The sequence below is a fragment of the Ranitomeya variabilis genome, chromosome 3 (assembly GCF_051348905.1).
Source record: "Ranitomeya variabilis isolate aRanVar5 chromosome 3, aRanVar5.hap1, whole genome shotgun sequence".
NCBI classification, from domain to species: Eukaryota; Metazoa; Chordata; class Amphibia; order Anura; family Dendrobatidae; genus Ranitomeya; species Ranitomeya variabilis.
In genome coordinates this window covers 753,443,222-753,462,369 of record NC_135234.1, presented here as the reverse complement: position 1 = coordinate 753,462,369, position 19,148 = coordinate 753,443,222, and the positions used below count along the sequence as shown (strand labels likewise).

Here is a 19,148-nt window from a genome sequence, read left to right as displayed (position 1 = left end):
AAAATAAGACTATTAATACCAAATATGTGTAATTTTTTTTTATCGCGTTCAGAATTGCCCGATCTATCAAGCTATAAAAAGAATCCGATCACTAAACAGCGTAGCAAAAAAAAAAAGCCAAATGCTATAATGATGTTTTTTGTTCGCCGCAACATTGCATTAAAATGCAGTAACGGGCGATCACAAGATTGTATCCACACTAAAACGGCATCATTAAAATCGTCCGGTCGGCACGCAAAAAGTAAGCCCTCACCCAGCCCCAGATCATGAAAAATGGAGACGCTACAGGTCTCGGAATATTACGCAATTTAAAAAAAAAAAATTTATTAACAAACTTTGGATTTTTTTCACCATTTAAATAAAAAAAAATTTTATACATGTTTGGTATCTACAAACTCGAAATGACCTGAAGAATCATAATGACATGTCAGTTTTGCATTTGGTGAACATGGTAAAAAATAAAAATCCAAAAACTAGTTGTGGAATTGCACTTTTTTTTGCAATTTCACCGCACTTGGAATTTTTTTTTTGTTTTAGAACCAATGGTGTTCACATGGCCATATTGACGGAAAAATAAAGTTATGGGAAGAAGGGGAGTGAAAAACAAACGCAAAAATGAAAAAGGGCTGCAGCGTGAAGGGGTTAAATTCTGCAGCAAATTGTCAGCTTGTCCTGCAAAAAATAAATTCTTATATAGCTATGTTGACTGAAGAATGAAACCGCTCAAGCAACAGAAAAATAAAAACCATTAAAACAAAAAAAAAAATACTGTTTCCTCAAAGCCCATAGTACTTGCATACTTAAATGGGTGATCCGAAACACAAATTGATCCCATGCTATCCATCTATCGTAAATGCCTATTTAATACCAAAGTCTAATCTATTATTTTCTAATATACTTTGATTAAAAAGCCGCTACCATTCCCGGACTACACTATCCAACTGCTTTATTTTTTTTTTCTACTACCTCCTTATTTATTAACCCTTTGTTTGAGATTTCCAGTGTATATTGGGATACTTAAACAATAAGTCATCAGTGGGCAGACGCTGTCAGTTCACGTTGTAAGAAATTTACTCGTTCAGAGAGCCGCACCGCCCCTGCACTGAGTGTGCTCCCTGCCAACTTGTTACTTCTGTTCTGACCCAGCCAGAGAGTGCACTGTCACTCAGCATATTGCACAGTGACAAGAATCTACTGAGCATACATCAGAATTGACAAAGGATGCCGGGACTAGCCCAGCCCCTGAAACAGAAGTCACTGATGATGCTTCGTTTCAAGGAGGGGCAGAAGCTAGAGTATTAATAGCAGACTCTGACCCCTGATGATGCTTCGTTTGAGTAGTATCCCACCATGCATAGAATTCTCAAACGAAGCTTCATCAGAAAAGGAAGTAGTAAAAATATAGCAATGGGGATAATGTGGTAAGAGAACGGTAGGGCTTTTTTTATTAACCCCTTCATGACCCAGCCTATTTTGACCTTAATGACCTGGCCGTTTTTTGCAATTCTGACCAGTGTCCCTTTATGAGGTAATAACTCAGGAACGCTTCAACGGATCCTAGCGGTTCCGAGATTGTTTTTTCGTGACATATTGGGCTTCATGTTAGTGGTAAATTTAGGTCGATAATTTTTGCGTTTATTTGTGAAAAAAAAATGGAAATTTGGCGAAAATTTCGCAATTTTCAAATTTTGAATTTTTATTCTGTTAAATGAGAGAGCTATGTGACACAAAGTAGTTAATAAATAACATTACCCACATGTCTACTTTTCATCAGCACAATTTTGGAAACAAAACTTTTTTATGCTAGAAAGTTATAAGGGTTAAAATTTGACCAAAGATTTCTCATTTTTACAACGAAATTTACAAAACCATTTTTTTAGGGACCATCTCACATTTGAAGTCAGTTTGAGGGGTCTATATGGCTGAAAATACCCAAAAGTGACACCATTCTAAAAACTGCGCCCCTCAAGGTGCTCAAAACCATATTCAAGAAGTTTATTAACCCTTCAGGTGCTTCACAGCAGCAGAAGCAACATGGAAGGAAAAAAAAAAAATGAACATTTAACTTTTTAGTCACAAGAATGATCTTTTAGCAACAATATTTTTATTTTCCCAAAGGTAAAAAGAGAAACTGGACCCCAAAAGTTTGTCCTGAGTATGCCGATACCCCAAATGGGGGGGGGGGGGAAACCACTGTTTGGGCGCACGACAAGGCTCGGAAGGGAAGGAGCGCCATTTGACTTTTTCAATGAAAAATTGGCTCCAATCTTTAGCGGACTCCATGTCGCGTTTAAAGAGCCCCTGTGTACCTAAAAATTGGAGTTCCCCCACAAGTGACCCCATTTTGGAAACTAGACCCCCTTCCCCCCCCAAGAAGCTTATCTAGATGCATAGTGAGCACTTTGAACCCCCAGGTGCCTCACAAATTAATCCGGAAAAGTGAAGTACTTTTTTTTTTTTTCCACAAAAAAAAATCTTTTAGCCTCAATTTTTTCATTTTCACATGGGCAACAGTATAAAATGGATCCTAAAATGTGTTGGGCAATTTCTCCTGAGTACACCGATACCTCATATGTGGTTACAAACCACTGTTTGTGCACACGGAAGGCTCGGAAGGGAAGGAGCGCCATTTGACTTTTGAATGAAAAATTAGCTCCAATCATTGGCGGACACCATGTCGCGTTTGAAGAGCCCCCTGTGTACCTAAAGATTGGAGCTCCCCCACAAGTGACCCCATTTTGAAAACTAGACCTCCCATGGAACTAATCTAGATGTGCGGTGACCACTTTAAACCCCCAAGTGCTTCACAGAAGTTTATAACGCAGAGCCATGAAAATAAAAAATAATTTTTCTTTCCTCAAAAATTATGTTTCAGCAAGCAATTTTTTATTTTTACAAGGGTAACAGGAGAAATTAGACCCGAATATTTGCTGCCCAGTTTGTCCTGAGTATGCTGGTACCCCACATGTGGGGGTAAACCACTGTTTGGGCACACATCGGGGCTCAGAAGGGAAGTAGTGACGTTTTGAAATGCAGACTTTGATGGAATGCTCTGCGGGCGTCACGTTGCGTTTGCAGAGCCCCTGATGTGCCTAAACAGTAGAAACCCCCCACAAGTGACCCCATTTTGGAAACTAGACCCCCCAAGGAACTTATCTAGATATGTGGTGAGCACTTTGAACCCCCAAGTGCTTCACAGAAGTTTACAACGCAGAGCCGTGAAAATAAAAAATCATTTTTCTTTCCGCAAAAATTATGTTTTAGTAAGCAATTTTTTATTTTCACAAGGGTAACAGGAGAAGTGGACCCCAATATTTGTTGCCCAGTTTGTCTGGAGTACGCTGATACGCCATATGTGGGGAGTAAACCATTGTTTGGGCGCACGTCAGGGCTCGGAAGGGAGGGAGCACCATTTGACTTTTTGAACGCAAGATTGGCTGGAATCAATGGTGGCGCCATGTTGCGTTTGGAGACCCCTGATGTGCCTAAACAGTGGAAACCCCCTCAATTCTAACTTCAACACTAACCCCAACACACCCCTAATCGCAACTCTAGCCATAACCCTAATCACAACCCTATCCCCAACACACCCCTAACCACAACCCTAACCCCGACACACCCCTAATCCCAACCACAAGCCTAATCTTAACCCTATTTCCAACCCTAACCCTAAGGCTATGTGCCCACATTGCGGATTCGTGTGAGATTTTTCCGCACCGTTTTTTAAAAATCCGCAGGTAAAATGCACTGCGTTTTACCTGCGGATTTACCACAGATTTCCAGTGTTTTTTGTGCGGATTTCACCTGCGGATTCCTATTAAGGAACAGCGTGTAAAACGCTGCGGAATCCGCACAAAGAATTGACATGCTGCGGAAAATACAATGCAGCATTTCTGCTCTGTATTTTCCGCACCATGGGCACAGCGGATTTGGTTTTCTACAGGTTTACATGGTACTGTAAACCTGATGGAAAACTGCTACGAATCCGCAGGGGCCAATCCGCTGTGGATCTGCAGCCAAATCCGCACCATGTGCACATAGCCTAATTCTAACCCTACTTCTAACCCTAACCCTAGATCTAACCCTAACCCTAGTTCTAACCCTAGTGGAAAAATAAAAGTAAATCTATTTCCTTTATTTTATTATTGTCCCTACCTATGGGGGTGATAAAGGGGGGGGTTCATTTACTATTTTTTTATTTTGATCACTGTGATAAAACCTACCTGGAACGAATCTGCCGGCCGATTCGGCGGGGACACTGCGCATGCGCACGCCATTTTGGAAGATGGCAGCGCCCATGGAACAGATGGACGGACACTGGGAGGCTCGGTAAGTATGAGGGGGGGGATCGGACAGGAGGACGGGGGAGCGGACAGGCGGATAGAGGGGAGCGGAGCAGGACAGGGCAGGACAGAGGACTGGGGAGGAGATCAGTGGCGGGGGGCAGATCAGGGTTTCCAGCCATGGCCGATGATATTGCAGCATCGGCCATGGCTGGATTGTAATATTTCACCAGTTTTCATAGGTGAAATATTACAAATCGCTCTGATTAGCTGTTGAAAGTGAAACAGCAAATCAGAGAGCGATCGTAGCCACGGGGGGTGAAGCCATCCCCCCTGGGCTAAGTACCACTCCCCCTGTCCCTGCATATCGGGTGAAATTGGAGTTAACCTTTTCACCCGATCTGCAGGGACGCGATCCCTCCATGACGCCACATAGGCATCACAGGTCGGATTGGCACCGACTTTCATGATGCCCACGTGGCGTCACAGGTCGGGAAGAGGTTAAATATATTCGAAAACAGGTTAGATTTTGGTATTAAATAGATTTAGTATTAAAATTAATATTTCAGACCACCACATGAAAGTCAAAAGAAACAGACCACAAAGGACTGAAAGATGGAAAGGCAGAGGTGTATCTGGCCTTTCCTGCACCCGGGGCAAGGGATCAGTTTGGCGCCCCCCCCCCCCCAAAACCTCCCCCATTTGAACCTTAACTCTATTGAAACTGTGTGACCAAGCCAAGGTACATTCCTGAATCCCCATAATGTTAAAATAGATACCAATAAAAGTGAAATTAATTGAGACATCAGTAGGTTAAGTGTTTTTGAATATCCATATTGAATCAGGAGGCCTATATAATCCTGCATAAAGGTTAATAATGGCCCCATAAGATGCTCCATAAAGATATTTGCGCCATATAGTGCTGCAGAAACGTTGATTATGGCCCCATAAGATGCTCCATAGAGACATTTGCCCCCTATAGTGCTGCAGAAACGTTGATTATAGCCCCATGAGATGCTCCATGAAGATATTTGCCCCATATAGTGCTGCAAACACGTTAATTATGGCCCCATAAGATGCTCAATACAGACACTTGCACCATATAGTGCTGCACAAACGTTATGGCCCCATAATATGCTCTATACAGACACTTGCCCCATTATAGTGCTGCACAAACGTTATGGCCCCGTAAGATGCTCCATACAGACACTTGCCCCATATAGTGCCGCACAAACGTTATGGCCCCATAAGATGCTCCATACAGACACTTGCCCCATATAGTACTGCACAAACGTTATGGCCCCATAAGATGCTCTATACAGACACTTGCACCATATAGTGCTGCACGAACGTTATGGCCCCATAAGATGCCCCATACAGACACTTGCCCCATTTGCTGTTGCTGCGATAAAAAAAATAAAAATCACATACAGTGGGGCAAAAAAAGTATTTAGTCATTCAGCAATAGTGCAAGTTCCACCACTTAAAAAGATGAGAGGCGTCTGTAATTTACATCATAGGTAGACCTCAACTATGGGAGACAAACTGAGAAAAAAAAATCCAGAAAATCACATTGTCTGTTTTTTTATCATTTTATTTGCATATTATGGTGGAAAATAAGTATTTGTTCATTAACAAAAGTTCATCTCAATATTTTGTTACATATCCTTTTGTTGGCAATGACAGAGGTCAAACGTTTTCTGTAAGTCTTCACAAGGTTGCCACACACTGTTGTTGGTATGTTGGCCCATTCCTCCATGCAGATCTCCTCTAGAGCAGTGATGTTTTTGGCTTTTCGTTTGGCAACACGGACTTTCAACTCCCTCCAAAGGTTTTCTATAGGGTTGAGATCTGGAGACTGGCTAGGCCACTTGAAATGCTTCTTACGAAGCCACTCCTTCGTTGCCCTGGCGGTGTGCTTTGGATCATTGTCATGTTGAAAGACCCAGCCACGTTTCATCTTCAATGCCCTTGCTGATGGAAGGAGGTTTGCACTCAAAATCTCACGATACATGGCCCCATTCATTCTTTCATGTACCCGGATCAGTGGTCTTGGCCCCTTTGCAGAGAAACAGCCCCAAAGCATGATGTTTCCACCACCATGCTTTACAGTAGGTATGGTGTTTGATGGATGCAACTCAGTATTCTTTTTCCTCCAAACACGACAAGTTGTGTTTCTACCAAACAGTTCCAGTTTGGTTTCATCAGACCATAGGACATTCTCCCAAAACTCCTCTGGATCATCCAAATGCTCTCTAGCAAACTTCAGACGGGCCCGGACATGTACTGGCTTAAGCAGTGGGACACATCTGGCACTGCAGGATCTGAGTCCACGGTGGCGTAGTGTGTTACTTATGGTAGGCCTTGTTACATTGGTCCAGCTCTCTGCAGTTCATTCACTAGGTCCCCCCGCGTGGTTCTGGGATTTTTGCTCACCGTTCTTGTGATCATTCTGACCCCACGGGGTGGGATTTTGCGTGGAGCCCCAGATCGAGGGAGATTATCAGTGGTCTTGAATGTCTTCCATTTTCTAATTATTGCTCCCACTGTTGATTTCTTCACTCCAAGCTGGTTGGCTATTGCAGATTCAGTCTTCCCAGCCTGGTGCAGGGCTACAATTTTGTTTCTGGTGTCCTTTGACAGCTCTTTGGTCTTCATCATAGTGGAGTTTGGAGTCAGACTGTTTGAGGGTGTGCACAGGTGTCTTTTTATACTGATAACAAGTTTAAACAGGTGCCATTACTACAGGTAATGAGTGGAGGAAAGCGGAGACTCTTAAAGAAGAAGTTACAGGTCTGTGAGAGCCAGAAATCTTGATTGTTTGTTTCTGACCAAATACTTATTTTCCACCATAATATGCAAATAAAATGATAAAAAAAACAGACAATGTGATTTTCTGGATTTTTTTTTCTCAGTTTGTCTCCCATAGTTGAGGTCTACCTATGATGTAAATTACAGACGCCTCTCATCTTTTTAAGTGGTGGAACTTGCACTATTGCTGAATGACTAAATACTTTTTTGCCCCACTGTACTCACCTCTCCGTCGCTCAGGCCCCCGGCACTTTCAGTATTCACCTGCTCCTCGTTCCAGCCACCGCTCCATCTTCAGCACTGACGTTCAGGCAGAGGGTGCACACTAACTACGTCACCGCGCCCTCTGACCTCAGCGTCACTGCTGAAGACGGAGCAGCACCGGAAGGAGGAGCAGATGAATATCGCGCTGCGCTCCCCTCCCCGTTATACTCACCTGCTCCTGGCGCTGTACAGTCCCTGCTTCCCCGGGAGCTTCTTCCTGTACTGAGCGGTCACCGTTACCGCTCATTACAGTAATGAATATGCGGCTCCATCTCCCATAATGAGCGGTACCATGTGACCGCTCAGTACAGGACGAGGAGCCTCCTTGGACCGCCGCATCATCAGGCGGCCCGCTGGCGCCCCCATCGGCTGCCCCCCCCTGGATACGCCACTGTGGAAAGGGGTTGTTCACTACTCGGATAACCTCTTTATTATAATATTCCCCTACATGTCGGTTCTCGCATGACGTTATGTTACGTGAGCCCTGCAACCAATCAGCACACAGTAACTGGTCACTGCTTTCTCACTTCCTTCGAACGTAATGGACATCCGGAGGAAGTCACCAGCTCTCGCCTCTTCTTGATGTCCCTTATGTCGAAAATGTAAGCGGTCCGTTACCGACCCCCGAATGCTTCCAGGGAGAGGAGTCTTAAGCTATGTTCACACGTTGAGGGTTTTTTGCTGCATTTTTCACTATTAAAAACAAAAAAAGGCAGCATTTTAATGCACGAGCACAGTGAATGAAATTTCTCTAATTTCACGCAGCTTACGTTTTACTTGCAGAATTTGAAGTAGCTTTATATCAACAGCATGTCAATTCATTCAGCGTTTCTAGAAATAAATAAACGCATCAACACATGCGCATTTTACACAGCTTTTTCCCTGCCAACACTAGAAAATCTTCTGCAAATAATGAACGTGTGCACGTACCCCAAGGTGTTTTAATTCTACATGGACAACCTCTTTTCCAATAAAGAATTTTCTCGAGTAGTAGAAGTCACTGGTGGCTCAATGACGTCACTGCATTGTGCCGGCCGATGGAGGAGAAGGAGATGCTCATCATGAGAGTGGAGACAGGTGAGAGAAATGGCTGTTTTTTTACTTTGTAAAAAGCACCTCTACAGGGCACATAAGTGTATGGGGACCAGAATTGGGGGGCCATTGTTAGTGTTTTTAACACAGTGGGAAAAGTATTGTATGGGTTCACAGTGGGAGACACCATTAATGTAAAGTGCCACAATGGATGACATTAACATATGGGACGAGAAAGCAGTGCATTAATAATATATTCCATTGTGGCACTATACATGTGGGCCTATACTTTTTTTAATGCCCCAAATTATAGCCCTTCCCCCCCCTCCCGTACCTTGAGGGCCAAAATAGGGGATGTTACAACTGTATTAGGGCATATACAGTGGGGGAAATAAGTATTTGATCCCTTGCTGATTTTGAAAGTTTGACCACTGACAAAGACATGAAAAGTCTATAATTTTAAGGGTTGGTTAATTTAAACACAGAGATAGAATATCAAAAATAAGATACAGAAAATCAAATTGTATAAATTATATAAATGTATTTACATTTTGCAGTTAGAAATAAGTATTTGATCCCGTACCGACCATTAAGAGTTCTGGCTCCTACAGACCAGATGGACGCTCCTAATCAACTCATTACCTGCATTAAAGACAGACTGCTACTGTATGGGGACTTTTACCAGTGTTCGGGGGCCATACAGGAAAACATTCATTAGTACTGTATAAAGGCCACACGGGGACATTTTTGTAATGAGGGTTTACAACATTTTATTTTTAGTGGTACGGTCAATGAGGGGTGAACAAAAAGGAGTTGCTGTTACAGTGCAGGGCACAAATATGACACTTTAATTCATCCAGGACATTAATTTCATTTTTTCCACATAATTTGTTACCACATACTTTTTTCCAAATTAACTGGGGCATCCATGAGAGCCGCAGCTAGAGTATTTCCACATGACGTCTTTTTCCAGGTATATGCCGCCTAGGACACATCTGAAAAAGCGCTGTTCAGTGATTTTAGGCTTTTTTTTTTTTTACCTTTTCAGGGTTTTCAAAGTCGTGAAAAAATAAGTCAGCAGTCCGTTCTTGCTGCATCTTCCACATTGAAGACACTGAAGTATGGCACACCACAAAAGAGGTCTATAAAGACGCTTCAGAGAAAAAGAAAAAAAAAAAGTCTAAAAAGATGTCACGTGCACATACGCTTAGGCTATGTGCACACTTTGCGGGGTCCTCTGCGGGTTCTCCCGCAGTGGATTTGATAAATCTGTAGGGAAAAACTGCTGCGGTTATCCCTGCAGATTTATCGCGGTTAGTTTTGTGGTTTCCGCTGCGGGTTTACTCCTGCTATTGATGCTGCATATGCAGCAATATGCAGCATCAATAGTAATGTTAAAAATAATAAAAAATGGTTTATACTCACCCTCTGACGTCCCGATCTCCTCGGCGCTGCACGCGGCGGTCTGGTTCCAAAGATGCTGTGCGAGAAGGACCTTCGTGACGTCACGGTCATGTGACCGCGACGTCACGGTCATGTGACCGCGACGTCACCGCAGGTCCTGCTCGCACAGCAACCCTGCCACCGGATGGCCGCGTGCAGCGCTGAGAGGTGAGTATATCATTTTTTATTTTAATTCTTTTTTTTTTTTTTACACTAATATGGTTTCCAGGGCCTGGAGGAGAGTCTCCTCTCCTCCACCCCGGGTACCATCTGCACATTATCCGCTTACTTCCCGCATCGTGGGCATAGCCCCATGCGGGAAGTTAGCGGATCAATGCATTCCTATGTGTGCAGAATCACGGAATGTATTTCTGCGCGTTTCTGCGTGGTTTTTCCCGCAGCATGTGCACAGCGGATTGCGGTTTCCATAGGGTTTACATGTAAATGTAAACGCAATGGAAACTGCTGCGGACCCGCAGCTGCAGAAACGCTGCGGATCCGCGGTAAAACCCGCAAATTGTGAACATGGCCTTACAGGGAAAACAGCCCACTACAGTGTCACAAGTCACTGGTAGAGCGGATCTGTGTCTGCTAGCAGCTCTGCTATTCCTGCTGATCGCTCGTGCCGATGCATCTGTACTTGGCACTCATTGAACACTTTGTAGCTGGCGAAATAGTAGACAGAAACTGTAATAAACCACTTCTGTCTTCTCCCCAGAGTCCACAGCGGTGTCATGGCTGGGCACTCAACCCTGTTCTTGATATATTGCAAGAGCTTTAACCCGGTGCGGTAAATTTACAATCTCGCAGAGTGAAATCTCAGTCATTTACAGAACTTGCTCTTTAATAGAAAATCTCTTATGAAATTTCATATTGCTTATCTTGCCCATTTGGAAAACCCAAATAAGTGATAATACATCTGCAACAAAAGCATTAACTTGCCCCTCGCTGGGCTCTCGACTGCTAGGACGCCCTACTGATTTACAGAGCAGGACTCTAACATAAAAAAATAAAAAAAGGCTACAATGAAGTGGCGGTCATGCATGTACACACACCATGGCGTCATTCATTGTGGGATAGAGATAGCCAATATCTGCATTCTTGAGAATACCTCTTTAGTGTCATCTATAACATTTTTCCGAACAAAAATAAAGAAATATTTGGTGTGGAATTCAATCATTTTATTGAAATAATTACATATATACATTTACATTCTAAATCACTTTTTCTTTTTTTTACACTTTATTTTGTACAAAACCAATAAACACAAGTACATACATTGTTGAGGTTTACGTTTAACAATTAAAAAGTACAGACAAAAAAAAAAATCTTATACCATGGTGAAAGTTGGAGTAGTTCAACTGTTCCTACCCAGATACACCAACTTACCCACAAGACAGTAAGACTTAAATATATTTATAGAGATCCATATTTTACACCATTTGCCCACATTGTTCTTTGTAAAGAGCTCCCAAACAGTAGAGGAAACTTACAGAACCAAGTGATAAAAATAAAAAAAAGCTTTGGTTTCGCGTCAACACCCGTACACGACAGAAATGAAGTCGGAGCTTTTTTATGATAGCAGCGTATATGTAGGGAGATACAAAAACAAATATCGACCAAGACATACCAGAAGGCAACATTTAGTGGAGATCCTTCATCTCTAATTCTAGATACTTCCAAGAAGAATTCAGATATGATGCAGATTCAAGTCAAGATGCTTTTTAGATGTCTGAAACATGTCATCCAATAATCACATCAAGGACACTGATGCCTAATACAGTTTCTGAAAAAAATCTAACTGCAATATCTTGGAGATTGCAGCCTACAAACTTAGGTTTTCAGAGTGTTTTTTTTTTTTGGGGGGGGGGGATTTAAACTCAAAATTTGCATCAGAAGACAACTTAAAGTAGAATATCGATTATAGTTGACAATTCTTTAAAGTCAGGTTCCCTCAGATCTATACCATAACTTCTTAATAATGGTGTAGGAGTTGGCAATACATGGCTGTACAGCAAGCTATGGACGGGCAGTACTATGCGCCAATTTACATGGACATTGGTCAATCGCCTTAGTATATTCTGTGCTTAAGCAAGTCCACCATATTAAACATGGACAATTTGGGACATGACATCATGAAACCATCAGAGAAGGTCACAGGACTAATATTCTTGGAAAGAGATTGCAGTGCCCGGATGGTACAGAGGTTTTGACCAATTTTTTCTTTATTTAGACAGCTTGGCCATCTTGAACATGCGTAGTGGCAACATCCCATCAATCCAGGTGTTGGGTGAAGCGATCATTTTTTGCCACATGGTTGATTCTTCAGGACTTGAGTCCATCCAGTCTACTGGAGTCCCATAGCTCTTTCCTGGGGGATGGAAGTAAGTAAAACAGTCAGTTTCAAGTGTTAAGACATCAGAACCCTCTCCTGTTGATAAATCCAAATAATTGGTTTAACGACAGAATTTTAGTATAGGCAAAGGAATGAACCAACTGACATCTGGTTTAAAGAGGTTTCCCCATTAAAACCCTTTTCCATATGCTATACTGGGGAATATACACTGTGTTCCAAATTATTATGCAAATTGGATTTAAGTGTCAAAGATTTAATTGTTTTGTTTTTCAAATAAACTCGTGGATGGTATTGTGTCTCAGGGTTCAATGGATCACTGAAATCAATCTTAAACACATGTGATAATTGGTTTTCCAGGTGATTCTAATTAAAGGAAAACTACTTAAAAATGATGTTCCACATTATTAAGCAGGTCACAGTTTTCAAGTAACATGGGAAAGAAAAAGGATCTCTCTGCTGCTGAAAAGCATCAAATAGTGCAATGCCTTGGTGAAAGGATGAACACATTCGAAATTTTCCATAAACATAAGCGTGATCATCGTACTGTTAAGAGATTTATGGCTGTATCTGAGCACAAATGTGTTTGTGCTGATAAAGGCATAATGATTTCTGCCAGGCAAGTTCATCGGATTAAGAGAGCAGCTGCTAAAAAGCCATTACAAAGCAGCAAACAGATATTTGAAGCTGCTGGTGCCTCTGGAGTCCCTCGAACCTCAAGGTGTAGGCTCCTTCAAAGGCTTGCTGTGGTGCATAAACCTACTATTCGGCCACCCTTAAACAGTGTTCACAAGCAGAAATGGTTGTATTGGGCCCACACATACATGAAGACTAATTTCCAAACAGTCTTGTTTACTGATAAGCGTTGAGCACCACTGGATGGTCCAGACGGATGGAGCAGTGGATGGTTGGTGGATGGCCACCATGTCGCAACAAGGCTGCAACGTCAGCGAGGAGGTGGAGGAGTCATGTTTTGGGCCAGAATCATGGGAAACAGCTGGTAAGGCCCTTTAAGGTTCCTGAAGGTGTGAAAATGACCTCTGCAATGTATATAGAGTTTCTGACTGACAACTTTCTTCTATGGTCTAAAAAGCAGAAACATGCCTTCAGGAGCAAAATCATCTTCATGCTGACAATGCCCCATCTCATGCTGCAAAAAATCATATAAAACCCAATATGTTTATTGATGAATCGTTAAAATGCCACCTAACCTGTGGCTACACCAAAGAAAAAAAGAGAAAAACCACAACACAGTGAAAAAACTGAAGTTGGGGACTGGTATTAACCCTATCAAGATGGCTATGTTGGTGGCTACCTGACAGTGGGGGTTGGCGCCCTAGGGGGAAGCGTTGTGGCGCCCCCACTCCTCGTCGTCTTACCCTATGATCCTGATAGACCCTACCAATATATGAGGGTTCCCCTACCCACACAATGCATATGTCTAAAGGTGCCCCTAAACGGCTAGACAGAGATAAGCCTACAGATAGGGAATACTAAGCCCCAACGACGTGAATTAAAATGTATGAGTACATGTAGTGGACTTATGATGGCAAATTGTGAGATACTTTTCCCAGAAAGATCAATATTCACCTGGGAAGCTACACACAGCACCTATTAATATGTCACAGCCTGCAGGGCATTAAGATAAGTCCTACACAGGGAGCAATACCCATTCATAGTGCCACAGTGAGTCCTAGAAGGTGCTATGACGATAGGCACATAAATAGTATGCTGTAACATGAGAGTGAATAGATTTGGGCAGCGCACACTGTCCCACGAGGAGCAACTTGTTGTAGATTATACTTAAACATTTAAAGTGACCTGGTACATATGAATGTTGTAGACCATATTTGCTTATACCAGCAGTACTTAATTAAACGAAGACAGCCTATAAACAGTATTAGAGACCGTGCATGTCAGTCTTCTATAGGGCCCACTGCCCGACAGGACATTCGGTGCCACGATTGTCACACTGTAGGGGAACCCTCCTATATTGGTAGGGTCTATCAGGATCATAGGGTAAGACGACGAGGAGTGGGGGCGCCACAACGCTTCCCCCTAGGGCGCCAACCCCCACTGTCAGGTAGCCACCAACATAGCCATCTTGATAGGGTTAATACCAGTCCCCAACTTCAGTTTTTTCACTGTGTGTTGTGGTTTTTCTCTTTTTTTCTTTGGTGTAGCCACAGGTTAGGTGGCATTTTAACGATTCATCAATAAACATATTGGGTTTTATATGATTTTCTGCATGAGCTATCCCAATTTTTCAATTAATTAATTTTGAAACCCATCTCATGCTGCAAAGAATACCTCTCAGTCATTGGCTGCTATGGGCATAAAAGGAGATAAACTCATGGTGTGGCCACCATCTTCTCCTGACCTCAACCCTATAGAGAACCTTTAGAGGATCATCAAGCAAAAGAGCTATGAGGGTGGGAGGCAGTTCACATCCAAACAACAGGTCTGGGAGGCTATTCTGACTTCATGCAAAGAAATACAAGCAGAAACTCTCCAAAAACTCACAAGTTCAATGGATGCAAGAATTGTGAAGGTGACATCAAAGAAGGGTCCTATGTTAACATGTAACTTGGCCTGTTAGGATATTTTGGCGTTAAATAGCTTTTTTGTTCAGTGAATGTGACCTCCTAATGCTGCAAATTCCACAAATGAGCATTTTCAGTTCTTTAAAACATATCAAATGTATAAAAATTCTACTGTGCCTAATAATTTGGAACAGTGCGTTTTGAGTTTTTATTCATTTTGGAGATTATACTGTTATCATTGGGAGGTTTCTTCAATAAAATCTGATGTATAATCTAACAGGTGATTACTTTTATTAGACTTACTGTCATTTGCATTTAGGAAAATCTGATAAAAATGTAATTTGCATAATAATTTGGAACAGTGTAGAAGTAAAACCAGGATATCCTAATGGGAAGGACATCTTTCGAAAGAGCGTCTTTTATTCTGTCAGGCACAATCTTTCTGTATAATACATTGTCCAAATGTTTTTGGTGATGACCAATATTGTTAAATTATGCACTGAGCAGCAAACTGCAGCTTCTCCTTGTAATTCCCAGATGGTCTGTCTGGAAACATTCCTAGAAGAACAGTATGTGGTTTTTGTTTATTGTATAGTGTTATATAATTAATTACGGTATATATTAGGGCACTATAACACAATATTTAGTTACTTTATAACTTTCTTGGGTAGGGGCAACATTCTGTGCCCAGAATGGCGGTATGATTTATACACTATATGATACTGTTATTTGTGCTCCTAATCTTTAAGAGAAGCCATCATCATGCTCTTGTTTAAATAAGGTTTTTGTGTTACATATAAAAGCAAAAAAAAAAAAACCCACACATTTGATTCACCTTATTTTTCCATTATAAAAGACAAAAAAATAAAAACCACAACATTTGTTATGGACAGGTTCTCAAAAAAAGGCCAGATATAGATATATCTTTCTATAACTTTTTTATTTGAACCCTTACAGTAATCCCCGTAAATTAAAAAAAAACAGCACTGAAGCGCCAGAATTGCAGTTTTGAGATCGGCGCACCTCCGCAAGGAGAAGCCAATAAAACATCTTTATGTATGCCAAAATAATACCAATAAATAGGACAACTAGCGACAAGAAAAAAACAACAGCAAGCCCCCACACAGCTCAGTCCATGAAAAAAAAAAAAAAAAAAAAACTGACGTGTCTCAGAAAATAGTGAAACAAACAATGTTAGGTATTTCTGTAAATCGTGCAAACCTGGAGAATTATGTTGCCAGGTCACTTTTACCAAAAAAAATTAATGCTGTGAAAAAAGAAAATGGAAAAATAGTTTTTTGTTAAATACACAAACTTTAATGGCGCTACTCAAATTAAGTCCTATGTCAACGGATAAAAAATATAAATGGCTCTTGTGAGAAGGGGGATGGGGAAAAAAAAGTGTAAAACGAAATCTGACCTGCTTGGGAAGGGGACAAAATGCAGTTGTCACTTTTTCTAATTGCACTGGGTGCAGTGAGCTGCTCTAAGACGTATGGCTTCCATCATTGTAAATCTGGTGCTCCTGATCTTACCTGTTCCCTGTCCAATTCTTATACCTCCCAAAAAGTGATTAGTCAGTTTATTGTGGTCCCATACTGTCAGCTCCACGCAGGCTTCTCTCAGATCATCTTCCTTGAACCCATCATAAACCATCGTGTGGTTAAAAATGGGATTCGGCGTCTTGTCCACTGTTCGCGTTTTCTGACGACTCTTCCTACTTGTGTCTGGCAGTATCGTACTGTATACATGAGGAAATAGGTCAGTGATAAAAAGGACATTACAACAAGTGGAACTATATACTATGGAAGTTGCATCAGACAAAAGACAAAACTAATGAATTACTCATAAAAGCATTCCTGTAATGGCACATTCAGACTTCCCGGTCCAAGATCGGACTGGCAGTGGATCTCCTGAGCAGAGCACGACTGTCACGCTCACGTCAGGCTGCCAAGTCTGCATTGCGGACCAATCTTGGACAGATGTGCACTGAATGCCCCCCGAATAGAAAAAGGAAATTGTATGGTGATGCCAAGAGTTGCTTGTTCCTTGTTCTTAATTCATTCTCTTGCTGGCTGGAGAATTAATTAACTGAGAATCAAGTGAACTTATTCTGATGGAGAGTTGGTGACTTTGCTTCTGATTTTTTCTCATCTCATCAGACCACATCATAGTTGAGCTGAACGTTGATGTGGTCATAGATCTCGCAAGAGGATCGATAAGAGTTACATTCTGTGACGCTTCTCAGTCAACCCGTTCTGCAGTCAGCGATATGCAGGGAAGCAAAGAACTTTTAAAAGTCAAATGGTGTTAAATTTTCAATGAAAACAAATTGCAGAAAAGATGAAAAAATATAATGACAGTGTTAAAAAAAAAAAAAAAAAATCCTTAAGTGCATCCCTACATTTTGGAACAGGACAGCCCAAAAATTAGCGATGAATGTATCAGATATTGTGACAGTTCTGCCAATTAATATATTTTGGGCTTAATATTTTGACTTGTCTAAAAAAAAAAATGAAAGAATATTCGAGCCGACATCAAACACGAAATGGAGGCACCAGATAATTACCATTTTACAAAGGAGTTGATCTTGTTTTCGCGAAGCATCGGCAGCTGGATACACTCCCGGATCCAGATGTGCACCTCTCCAGTTGTGTTTGGCTTTTTACCAACCTCTGAGATTTGGAACAATATGATTATTATTAAGTATTAGCTCAGAAGCGCGAGTAGATGGGACATGGTATTAGCAGTAACAGCACCTACCAGACGGAGACACGGGAATGTACTGAAGAGACAGCTTCATCTCTCCTCTGTTCTCCAACCCAATACTGGATGCCAGGGTCTAGGAAAGACAAGTAATGCACAGGAAAGCAGTGATGTACAGCGCTACTAAAAGATGGCTTGAGCAGAAGGGTTGTTTTCTCAATTCTTAGTCAGACTCGCATGGTTTTGTCTGAAGATGGTGTTGCCTTTGCCATCATTTGGGCCCCTACATATACTGGATGGGCACTACACATTTTGCTATTCTGTGGGTACCTAGTGCTGTAGATGGGCACATCACACCAGCTTACAAAGCATGTGTACCTTTGTTGGGGCACATGCTCAACCTTTGAGTCCTTTCAACTTTTTTTAATCTCAGTCTTGTGGTCTAGAAACAATCAGGCGAGTACAGAGAACACAAGTCCCCCATTTTGGCATGCGATACAAAATCTGTTCCACATTAATTTAGTAATTACCATTCAGTGGAAAACATGTTGGATTGTATTCTGTGCCTTGGACAAACGTGTTAGAATAAGGGCTAATAAGTAAGCTGATCACAGGGTGCTCCGCTGATCGAATCGCCAGTGATCAGCTTCCGCGATTCTCTACAGTGCCCCCATAGGTAAAAATGAGTACCATATTAGGGGTGGTTCACACTGATTTGTTCCCCCTTCTAAAGGCAAAAACACGAAACCGTACCAGCAAAGTGAGATTTCTGAAATCTTATTTTTTTCCTTGTAGATTTGAACCAAACAACTTTTTTCAAATCTTAGACTATGTGCACACGTTCAGGATTTCTTGCAGAAATTTCCTGAGCAAAACAGGACATTTTTCTGCAAGAAATCCGCATGCGTTTTTAGTGCGGTTTTTTTTGTGGATTTTTCCGGAGGTTCCTAATGCAATAATATAGTGGGAAATCCGAAAAAAACCCGCAAAATTAATGAACATGCTGCTTTTTTTTACCCGATGCGTTTTTTTTCGTGGAAAAATCTGCAGCGTATGTACACAGCCTTAAGCTGAAAGAATTGACACGCTGATTGGCGCAGCATTTGTGACCCATTGAAGTGAATGGGAAAAAAAACGCACGCAAAAAACCCTAAAGCATTAAGAACTCTGTGCTTTTCCGCTAACACTTCATATTTCTGCAGAAAAATCTACTGCAAATACTAAACGTTTGTACATACCTTTACACGGTCATCACACAAGTCAACGTGCCGTCTGCATATTGCCTCGGCAGACAACATCCGCTCAAGGGTTTTTGGCACATGACCATTTTGTCCACATGCAAGAAAAACGTTGACCAGACGTGGAGAAAAAAAAAAAATTCTCCACCTTGTCCATTCGTCAGTCAGTTAAAAATCAGAGGTGTCGCATTTTTTGGATCACGGATCTATAGACTATTCATTGCCAATTGAGCCAACACTAGTATCAGAATCGGACATATCTGATTTTTTTCCGCAGTGGACGCAATCCGATGGGGAAGAGAAGTCGGACATGTGTGCTACCTCAAATACCACCATAGATACAAGTGCTAAATGTGAAAACCATGGATAACAATCATACGGGAAGATCGGTTGTGTGCACGGCCTCAAGTAAGATCGTCTTTGGAGTCACTTTATTCCTTCAGTTTAGCATCAGCTTACACAGAAAATAGGACTA

The 19,148-nt window shown here is 41.7% G+C and overlaps 1 protein-coding gene across 11 annotated transcripts in view; it reads right to left on the bottom strand.

Annotated features, from left to right (window-relative positions):
* Positions 1-10,999: 10,999 nt before the first annotated feature.
* SYTL2 (synaptotagmin like 2) overlaps positions 11,000-19,148 on the bottom strand; it is a 114,199-nt gene continuing 106,050 nt past the window's right edge. For all 11 annotated transcript variants that reach the window (XM_077298622.1, XM_077298624.1, XM_077298620.1 and 8 more), the window contains 4 exons: positions 17,493-17,571; positions 17,299-17,404; positions 16,265-16,470; positions 11,000-12,204 (listed from right to left, as the gene is read on the bottom strand). In XM_077298622.1, coding sequence (XP_077154737.1) covers positions 12,059-12,204; positions 16,265-16,470; positions 17,299-17,404; positions 17,493-17,571 — 537 coding nt within the window. In that variant the 3' untranslated portion in view covers positions 11,000-12,058. The remainder of the gene's footprint in view (positions 12,205-16,264; positions 16,471-17,298; positions 17,405-17,492; positions 17,572-19,148) is intronic.